Source organism: Bicyclus anynana, chromosome 24 (genome assembly GCF_947172395.1).
Source record: "Bicyclus anynana chromosome 24, ilBicAnyn1.1, whole genome shotgun sequence".
Classification (NCBI taxonomy): Eukaryota; Metazoa; Arthropoda; class Insecta; order Lepidoptera; family Nymphalidae; genus Bicyclus; species Bicyclus anynana.
In genome coordinates, this window is record NC_069106.1 from 4,761,458 (window position 1) to 4,772,455 (window position 10,998).

The 10,998-nt window shown below is 35.3% G+C and overlaps 1 protein-coding gene across 1 annotated transcript; it reads right to left on the bottom strand.

Moving 5' to 3' along the window:
• Window positions 1–2,376: 2,376 nt before the first annotated feature.
• On the bottom strand, window positions 2,377–6,166 carry LOC112055082 (uncharacterized). The gene is made up of 3 exons (XM_024095072.2): window positions 5,975–6,166; window positions 5,073–5,328; window positions 2,377–2,863 (listed from the first exon to the last, which is right to left on the bottom strand). Exons 1-3 carry the CDS (start codon window positions 6,098–6,100, stop codon window positions 2,499–2,501), a joined length of 747 nt encoding a protein of 248 aa, XP_023950840.1. The 5' UTR covers window positions 6,101–6,166; the 3' UTR covers window positions 2,377–2,498.
• Window positions 6,167–10,998: the final 4,832 nt, after the last annotated feature.

Genomic DNA, 10,998 nt, shown 5'->3' on the forward strand with positions numbered 1-10,998 from the left:
ATCATCATCATTGAATTATGTATATATGTGCACCTAATTTTGTTAGTACAATGTTGAGCTTTTTCAGATTGTGCAATATGGGATATAAACAACATTAGGTACCTACGTATAATGATACGTAACATTATGCGTAGGTACCTAATGTTGTGTATAGGAAATTACACGGATGGTGACTTTGTTTCTTTAGTATACTCGGGTTCTTGATCTTGCAATGCTCAAGACTACCATTATGCCATACATTTGCAGTCATTATGACTGCAAATGTATGGCATAGTATTTGAATAAATATTTCCTTTTTAATTTTGATGTTATTTGAATAGAATGTATTTGTCCACTGGACTTTGCACCACCTAAAATGGTGAAAATGGTAGGTAACTATACATAATTAGCATTTTTGTGTTTTTTTTAGATTGTATTAGAACTATCAAAACCAAATATAAAAAAATTTAATAAGAAAAATACAACCGACTTCAAAATCATAAAACGTACCAACTAAACTAAAAAAACATCATTTTACGTTCTACCTGTTGATCACTTTGAAGGCGGTGCTAAACCGGTGATGTATTAATTCAAGTTATGTAAGAATAAGTTTTTTCAGACAGTGTTCTCTCATGTATTTCTTTCAGAAGCGCCTTAAATTATAATAAAGATCAAGGCAAGAAAAATTTTGCCAAACGCATGTTGCTATCAGTCGAGTTAAATTTTGGATAGAATAGCCTTGTCTGACTATGATTGAAACAAAGAAATGAGTAGGCCACACGATGAAAAAGAATTGCTACGAGATGACGACATTACGTATCTTGACTTCCATCTCAAAGCCCAAACACAAGGTAGCTACTCTAAACCGTTGAGGAGTACCACTAACTGTCCTTCGTCTTCATTACTAGACCCCTAATGACAGTCACAACCCGTCTAGGTGGTAAGTTCTTATCAATAGAAATAAATCAAGCCCAATCACAATTTAGCTACTGTAAACCGTTTAGGAGTTCCATTAAATGTCCCTTATCTTCATCATCAGACAGTCGCAACCCATCTAGGTGGTAAGTCGTCATCAATACAAATTAATGAAACCCAAACACAAGGTAACTGCTGTAAACCGTTGAATCCAAGTCTGTGTTTCGACTCCATCATCAAATTTACTCCAGATCTTCATTGAATTATAGTGCTTTAAAGTGCTTAATGAAAATAGTATTGAACGCTATAGTTGCCCTTACGATTTTTGAAAGTTCCCCTCGATTTCTCCCTGATCTAATTATCAGATCCTGACATGCTGATGGAATCCGTTTCAAAAAAAAAAAAAATTATTCAAATCGGTCCAGACATCTTCGACTAACTTACACAAAAAAGAAAACATAGACTCGAATTGAAAACCTCCTCCTTTTTTAAAGTCGGTTAAAATTATTCAAATCAATCAAGCCGTTTTTGAGGTTAAACTGGACTATCGATCAGCAATTCATATTTAAGTACCCATAAATTAACCAAATATATATAGGTACTTGTTAAAATGACGAGAACGCTGTTCCACTAAAAATCTGTAAACACGCCAACGGTGTCACAAACATAATGAGCACCTTGGCAACGATCAGTTATTGGTCAAATCACACGTGTTTGACAATTAATTTGAAAAGCGAATACGTCATGTTCGTTAATGTCCAATTCCCTCTAAAGTTGAACAGTTAGTTTTAACAATTTCAAACTCAACTATTATATTATTTAGATTTAGTTCACACATAAAAAAATATTCTGTGTGTAGTGAAATTAATGTAAATGAAAAAATATTCTACGCAGAGAAACTAACTGTTCTTTTAAATTATTAAAGAAATAAAAGGCAATACTTTTTTTCTTTTTATTAACTCTATAAACCCGTTATTATTTAAGCCGGTAAGTTCATATGAATACACTTATGCATTATTAAGGTTTCTATTTTGTTTTTTCGTTTTTTTTTTTCACATATTTAACATTTCCTTCAGTTTAACTTTTGTGACGTGAATGGAGTAGAACATTTTATTTATTTGTTAAATAAAAGTCTACAATTTATTGTATCTGGAAGGTGGCTGGCATCGATTGGATGCAAAAAACAAAAATACAACGGGATGGCGCTTCTTAAAAGAGGCCTATGTCCAGCAGTGGATCCATAATGGCTGATGATAATGGTGATGATTTTATAAGTTCTACATCTAATTCTATTTTAGAAAATATAACAAATACGCTATAAACTTGGATGTTTGTGGGTTTGGATCCAATTTACTACCACCCTTAGCCATTATAGTAAAAAATCCATAACTGGCTACTCTAGGTACTTACTTATGATAGGAGCATAGGCTAAAAAACTTTCAGCCTTCTTAAAATATATGTAAAGAAAAAAATATATTTTATCATATACAAAAATACTTTATTGGTTACGTAATAAATTAAAATAAGTTAAATAAATAAATAATACATTTAAGTCTTTGTACAATGGTTACCACGTTCATCTAGCTAGTTTGGTATGTCATAATTCATTTGTGGGGAGAGTACGCACTGTATGCTAAATTCTGAGCATCGTCAATGTTCTTGTTCCAGTCAGAACCGTAGTTGTATCCACCATGACCTCCTAGATCATGGGATAGGTGCTCCACATGGGCAGCGTGATGGGTTTCGTGATGGGCTGGATGAGGCACCACCTCATATGTGGTCTTGGTATGCTCTCCTTTCAGACACCATGCAACGAAGAGGACTGCAGCTAGGACTAACGCTATTTTGGCTGTCGCTAACGCCTTCAAAGCGATGAGTTTCACAATGAATAGTTTTCCGAGAAGAACTTTGGCGCCGATCAATCCGATAATACCTCCGATGCCGCTTCCTCCCTTTTTCTTACCACGACCTGCAATAGAAATATTAATGTTTAAATAACAGCCAATATAAAGAGGTTTTAAATTCAAATTTTCGTATATTTCACTGCATATCTTTTAATTTTACTCCATTTTATTAAGACTTTTATTCCATGGCATAATTATTTTAGTGTATTGAAGTTTCAGTCAAATTTAGGCAAAGTAAACGCCCAAAAACTTGACTACATAATTTCGGCTCTTTTCATTTCTCAGTAAAACTATCAACACAATCAAAAAATCAAAACACATGTCTACCAATCATAAATTTTCGTATTCCTACTGAACGCCAAACTTTGGTATGGGGATGACAATAAATGATGATGTAGATACTTTTTAGAAGTAATACCCTAAGTAATAGGCAAAATTACATCAAAAGTCATCTTAGTTTTACAAGTCTAATATACTTAATTAAAGATATAGAAGAAAATATATGTGTTTCATATTTTGTCAAAAATGTGCTTTATTAAATTCAACAAGGCAATTTTAATTACTGTACTACTTTTCCAAGTAAATATAATCAAAATTGAAATCGATTTTAGATAATTTTTTTAGAATTCTGAAAAAATCGTGTATTTTAGTTGTTATAATTAAAGTTCGAGTGTATATATTAATATATTTATATCATAAAATTAGTAATACTGTTATTTCTTTGTAACTGGTGATATTAAAATGTTTATGACTTTGAAAGTCGTGAACAGATTGTAAATTATTTTTCACTAATTGTAATAATGCTTTTAAGTGCAATAAAAATTGCACTTTAAAATTTAACTGAAGTGTTTTTATAATACTGAAACAGATAAACAATTCAATTCATTTTAAACGTCAAAAATTTGGACAAACACCAACGATATTTTATATTATAGACATGTTACGTCCCTACAAAATCACCACAAAAAGTGATCCGTATTTAGCTACTCCACTGTGCGCACACATGCACAATTTTTTTGTTTATTTACATTATATATTTAAGTATAGGTATATAGTTTTTACACTTCCTGAACATCGTAGATAATATTTAGGAATTATTTGTTTAAATAACGTTCGTTGTTTAATAAGCGACTAAATGAAATTAAGACAATTATGCACATTTTTCAGCCTCACTTTTGATGTTCTAGTGCCCTATCTCTAGTATAAAATATCGTTGGCATACACAACTATGGCATGCAAAAATTACTGGTTGCTCTTGCTGGTGGAGGAATATAAACAAACTAGGCCTCGCAGTTTCAGTAAGAATATGGGGATAAAATATAGCCTATGACACTCACAAATAACGTGGCTTTCTAGTGGTAAATGAATTTTTAAAATTGGTTCAATAGATCCAGAGATTACCCCTACAACAACACAAACTTTACCTATTTATAATATTAGTATAGATGAGTTACCTCGATGTTTATGTATTTTCTACTTAATTTGTGATTTATTTTAGAATTGGCTTAGTGTTAGTTAATGTTAGTCCTTCTGATACAGGTCTAGTACTTAATAGAAAGTCCCTAAGGAAGGAAGCTATGTAAACTTCATAAAACAATAAATTTTCATTTCATTTTCATTTCATTTCAGTCATAAGTCTGCATCTAAATATGCGATTGTCGCATCATAACTAAGTAGAAATATCCAAAATCTTGAAAATTACTCAAGTTACAATGATCTTTGGTATTCTCCGTCTGAAGTATTTATTATCTGTTGATTTTTTCACAAATTTTTACTTTATTAACAACAATTGTTTATTTTGATTCGCACGGCTAGTCAATTAAAAAAATAATAAAAAAAGGTCAACGAAGAATTGTCAAACATTATACCCGTATGAATAAATATATATAATTCGTACGGTTGACGTACGACTAGCTTCTTCCTTTTTTGCACTACGCTATAATCAATGCTCATACATAATACTACATACAACACCAAACATGTCACTAGCTAAGGAAATTATCAGTACGCAAAAAACAAATTCAATTTAACTTTAGCAATCATGTGTATATTATAGATTTACTTCAACAACTTTTATTCAAATTCAATATTCATGTTTTTCATGTAGGCTCTATTTACGAGTACTTTTGATACGTCAGTGGACTATTTGTAAAGACTCTACCACCGGTTCAGAAGGTTTACGTATTTAAATTGTTTTATTTTCCTGAAGTAATGCACGTATACTGCGGTAACGCTGACAGGAGATTAAAGAGAAAAAAAAGCGTTTTTATTTACCTTCTTCAAGTGATCGTTGCATTTCCGCCTTATCAGCATCGTTCATCTTGACCTCAAGCGCATGGGTTTCAAACAAACTGACGACCCCATCCATGAGGCGGTAGTTGACCTCGGCATCTCTTGCTGTGGGGTCCACGGGGAGAGAGTCCAGCTTCTTACCAGACCTCACGTCTGGTTCTCCCTTGAGTACAACGCCTTCAGCGATCGAAATACTTCTTGTTGCTCTTAAATTGTCGACGATCCTCAATAACTTTTCCTGTAAAATAAAATTGAAAGTTAATAAATTTGATAAAGACTTCTTCTCTAATCAAGACTTATTAGTGACCTCGTTTAGCACTTTTTAGAATCTATAACAGATTTCGAATGTTTTAAAATCTTAATTTTTTATTACCTAAAAGTATGTTATGAATTATTTTAACTGAACTATAAGAAACGTGAGTTTGGCTGTGCTGGAGGTTTGTGTGACAGTCACTAAATATCATAAATCTAGATGTGATTAGGCATAAAGACTATTATTCTGGAATAGCCCTAATGTTCGTTATCCCGACATTCCATCAGGAATAGAGTATGCGGGTGAAACGGTAGAGTAGAACTAGTATATCAATATATTTTATGATTCTCTGCTTTGTTTCTTTAGATTATTGATTTACAAAAAACTTTAAACTAACTAAAAAAATCACTAAAAGCACGTATCGATTAGTCTATACAATTATTATTTATCACATCACTAATCGGTACATCAAAGGGTTAATTGACAGCATTCCAGATAAACCGTACGGTAATTTATAACCACCTGTCGAGAGAAACTGAAATTAGTCCGAGATAATAAAACCGCTCGAAACCCGATCCACAACACGATCTATTCTCACTTAACACTTTCACTTAATAATAAAATTATAGACCTTAACACATAAGATGTAGTCTCCCCTGCAATCCTTTATGAAGTTGATCGCCGTTTCCATTGTGTTGTCATCCTCGGCCCTTGCGAGGGTCGCGAGTACGAAAAGACCGATCAGAGCGAGTTTCATTTTTACTATATTAATTTCTTTCGCGAGCCGTTTTAATTTTCTGACATCGAGAGATGTCAAGCTATGTTTGGCTTGGTCCGGTCGCTGCAATAGAGTTTTATCTTTCCCCACCCCCACTATATGCTCAATACAAAACTCTCATCTAGGCTGTGTTAGACGATTCAGTGCGGTCCCTAATGTTTATGCAAATCAGTTTACTTTGTACATATTTGGTGATTTTTTTTAAGGCGTTTTCTTTGCCGGCTTATGGAGTTTTTTAATGTTATGTCAGGGAATTAAGTGTAGTGAAAGCTCGCAGGTTTATTATAATTCATGTATTGTTTGTTATTACTTTAAATTATTTGCTGATCGTGTGGTGTTTTGCATATCTTTTTGCTGATTTGTTTAACGCAATCTTTATTGCAATTCTTGCGGTGATGACACTGTTCTAGGCTTACTTTTTCGTTTGAGAATATTGCTCCCCAAACACCCAAATTTTTGAAGTTGAGGGTGTAACACCACTGCGGCTAAAATTACAATGTTACACCACCTGCAGACTAATTCACTCTCTGTGACGTATGCTAGGTGACTTAAAAGAAATAGAGAGTCTATGTAACACATGTCATCCCGTGTCTACTGGTGGATATCATACAGTAAGTAGATGATAGTTTTTAATTGATTTGATGTTTATTCCCTAAAAAAGTAAAGTAATAAGTCCCTACAAAAGGCCTATGTCCTGCAGTGGACGTCCATCGGCTGATATGATGATGATGATGATGATGATGTTTATTTTTAATATGTTGACAATAAAGAACTAAATAGTGAATAGGCCAGCAGTTTCTGGTTGCGTTGGGATAGTTATGTTCTATGATCCCGCAACGTGACCTTCAACTTGTCAACTACATTTTTTTTTATTCTTTACAAGTTAGCCCTTGACTACAATCTCACCTGATGGTAAGTGATGATGCAGTCTAAGTAAGTCTAAGTCTAAGATGGAAGCGGACTAACTTGTTAGGAGAAGGATGAAAATTCACACCCCTTTTCGGTTTAAGAAAATTAAATATATTATGCCTAAAAAATCTCAGTCAAGGAAGATTTATTAACAATTTAACTTTTCACTAATCGAGGGAGCGAAAGTATGAAGCCTATAGAATTTATGCAAACGATAGATTAACTTTTTTTTCCTGTCCCAACTCTTGGGTTGGTGAGTATAAACAGGTAAATTGATGCTAATATTCGTTTTGTTAATAAATTAAAGGTAGTTCATTACAAACAAGGTTAGGGTTGTCTGCGAACAATCAGTCCTGGATTCCAAAATCATATCCTTGAGTGATTTTTTAAGGCAACCTATTGGCATATCTATACTAATATTATAAAGCTGAAGAGTTTGTTTGTTTGATTGAACGCGCTAATCTCAGGAAGTACTAGTCCGATTTGAAAAATTCTTTCAGTGTTAGATAGCCCATTTATAGAGGAAGGCTATAGACTATATATTATTTCCGTATTCCTACGGAAACGGGAACCACATGGGTAAAAACAGCGCGGCGTCTGCTAGTTTATTAATATATTTAATTTGATATAAATAACTTATAGGTCGGTGAATGTCGTCTAACATTCGGACCCTCTACTATTAAACTGGTAATATGGCAAAACAAAATCGCCCTAAGCTTAGTTCAGAGGAGGCATAGTGCAGTGTTTAATTGACTAAAATATGTGATAGTCAGACTTTCGTTTTTATTTTAACTGCCTTATTGGTCCCATGGTAAGCTGGTTACGGACGGACCTACGGACTTATTGAGATTTGTCTAACAAGAAAAATCTTAATAGAAGCCTGAGATTGGGAGGTTGGCGGTGCTGGTACACCTCCGTCTCTCTCTGGTCGTGTCAGTCTGCCGTCCCATCGGACTATGTGAGTGAGGGAATAGAGCGTGCACCTGTGCTTGTGTACATACTTGTGCACTATAATATTGACCTCCAAGTCAAAACATTCGGTCAGGAGCACATTATTAGTTATTTTATATAGGGACTTCCAAATATCACGATCCTGAGCCTGAGATTCCTGCGACTCACGCCTGCCGTCAGTCTACCTGGTGGGAGGTCGACAAACACTGCTCTTTCTTTTTTTTATTCTATTCAAGTTAGCCCTTGACTACAATCTCACCTGATGGTAAGTGATGATGTAGTCTTAGATGGAAGCGGGCTAACTTGTTAGGAGGAGGATAAAAATCCATACCCCTTTCGGTTTCTTCACGGTACCGGAACGCTAAACCGCTTGGAGGTACGTCTTTACCGGTAGGGTGGTAACTAGCCACGGCCGAAGCCTCCCACCAGCCAAAAGTGGAGTGGGATCGCCATTCCCGCACATTGGGGCGTCCTTCAGGTCTTCGAACTATGTGCTCCGCCCATTGTCACTTTGTCTTTACGACTCGTTAAGCTATGTCGGTGACTTTGGTTCTTCTGCGGATCTCCTCATTTCTGATCACGCAGAGAACTCTGAGCATAGCTCGTTCCATCGCTACCGTTATGCACCGTTGTGTGGCTCTGAGCCTAAAAGCTAGCGACCAAGTCTTGGCTTTCGTTTAGTATGAATTTAAGGTACTCGTAGATAAAAATTATAATAATACTGGATAAATAAATGTAAGAAATTAATTGAAAATCAATTAAAGCACTTAATATGCAGACATTATATACTTTTCGATTAATCTTCTGTTAATGATGTTGTCACAATAATTTATTATAATTTATTCCTTTTCATGTTTTTAACGTTTATCATAACCTCGTGTTTTACTTAAGAGCATAGGTACATCTCAAATAGGATAAAATATAGACTTTATATCCACCACGCTTTTCCAAAACGGGTTGGCGAGCGTACCGCTGGAAACATTCCCTGGAATAATTTTGTAGGGTTCGGTATACCTGGAAATTATAATAATTATTATTTTCTTTTTTAACACCACACAAAGCACTTATGCTCATGGGGTACGTGTAGGTAAGAATTTTTTTTATTCTTTACAAGTTAGCCCTTGACTACAATCTCACCTGATGGTAAATCTAAGATGGAATCGGGCTAACTTGTTAGGAGGAGGATGAAATCCACACCCCTTTTGGTTTCTACACGACGTCATATCGGAACGCTTAGTCGCTTGGCGGTACGTCTTTGTCGGTTTCTTTATTCTTTTGATCTAGAAATTTAGCAAGAAACATTGTAAGACTACAATCTCAAAACTATACATTTGTGACTAAACCATAAAAAACAGGGGGTCTAAATTTCGGGACAAGTTTGGCAAAAACTGCGCAGTTCGATTCCTCATAATATCCTATTTACGGAACCCTTGGTGGTGAGCCCGATATGCAATTTTGCTAATTGTACATTAGTTTTTCAAGTTAATTTTTTGCTTGTTATTTTTATTTTTGGTGCATACCTAATGTATATTTTATTCATTTATCCGATTTTTTTTAACTTACTCGTATCATATGCCATGTAGGGTAGCTAGTAAGTAGCTTAGCTATTAACATGGCATAGACTAGGAGAAAAAAACTTTTATTTCCTTCGTCAATACACAGGGAAATTATTAAAAAGGACAAGTTTTTTCGATTTTAAACTATCAATATTAAACTTCGTTATCAACCCATATTAGACTCACTACTGAGCTTGAATCTCCTCTCAGAATGAGAGGGTTTAGGCGAATAGTCCACCACGCTGGCCCAATGCGGATTGGCAGACTTCACACACGCAGAGAACTAAGAAAATGCTCTGGTATGCAGGTTTCCTCACGATGTTTTCCTTCACCGTTTGAGGCACGTGATATTTAATTTTCTTAAAATGCACACAACTGAACAGTTGGAGGTGCATGCCCCGGACCGGATTTGAACCCACCACCCTCCGGAATCGGAGGCAGAGGTCATATCCACTGGGCTATAACGTATTAAACTAAACATATATAACTTTTACATTAAGCAATTCCAAGGTATGGCGACCCCGCACCGGAAAGCGCAGTGTTGGTCGACCCCCTGACTGTGAAGTGTACTGAGGACATCAAGCGGGTTGCAGGGAGCCGCTGGCGGGTTGAGCTTTGTTTAGAAGTACATGCAAGAGGCATATGTCCATCAGTGGACGTTCATCAACTGTTAATGATGATAATGATGAGTGTGGGGAAGAAATATAATAATACTAACTGACGCCTACTAGTTTAATCTATAAAGAAAGAATAAAAAAATCTTCTATAACACACTACACATCTACACTTCTATAACAAGATCCCTAAGACTGTGATAGACCTGCCAATGCTATACTCTAAGCAATGTGTCAAAAAACATTTACTAAGTCAAGGTTACTACACCATTGATGAGTTCCCTAGTGATAAAGGTGCTTGGAGGCCATTGGATCAGCTTCCACCTTCACACAGAAGGTAAAACTATAAGAAATTGTAATGATGTTATCAATTGTGAATTGTAATACTATATGATTTTTTTTAAAGAGCAACTGATGAGTCTCTTGCCGGCTCTTCTCAGCATAACCTTTTTTTATTCTTTACAAGTTAGCCCTTGACTACAATCTTACCTGATGGTAAGTGATAATTCAGTCTAAGATTAAGCGGGCAAACTTGTTAGGAGGAGGATGAAAATCCACACCCCGTTTCAGCTTCTACACGACATCGTACCGGAACGCTAAATCGCTTGGCGGTACGACTTTGTCGGTAGGGTGGTAACTAGCCACGGCCGAAGCCTCTCACCAGCTAACCTGCCTTCCAAACCGGTGGTAGAGTCTTTACAAATAGTCTACCGACGTATCATAAGTGCTTGTAAACTGATTGTACTTGAAATAAATGAATTTTGAATTAGAATTTGAAATAACTTGATGCTATCGATTACTTATTGATGCACTTAAATAGAACGAAAGTGAAACAAAAGGCGGCTTT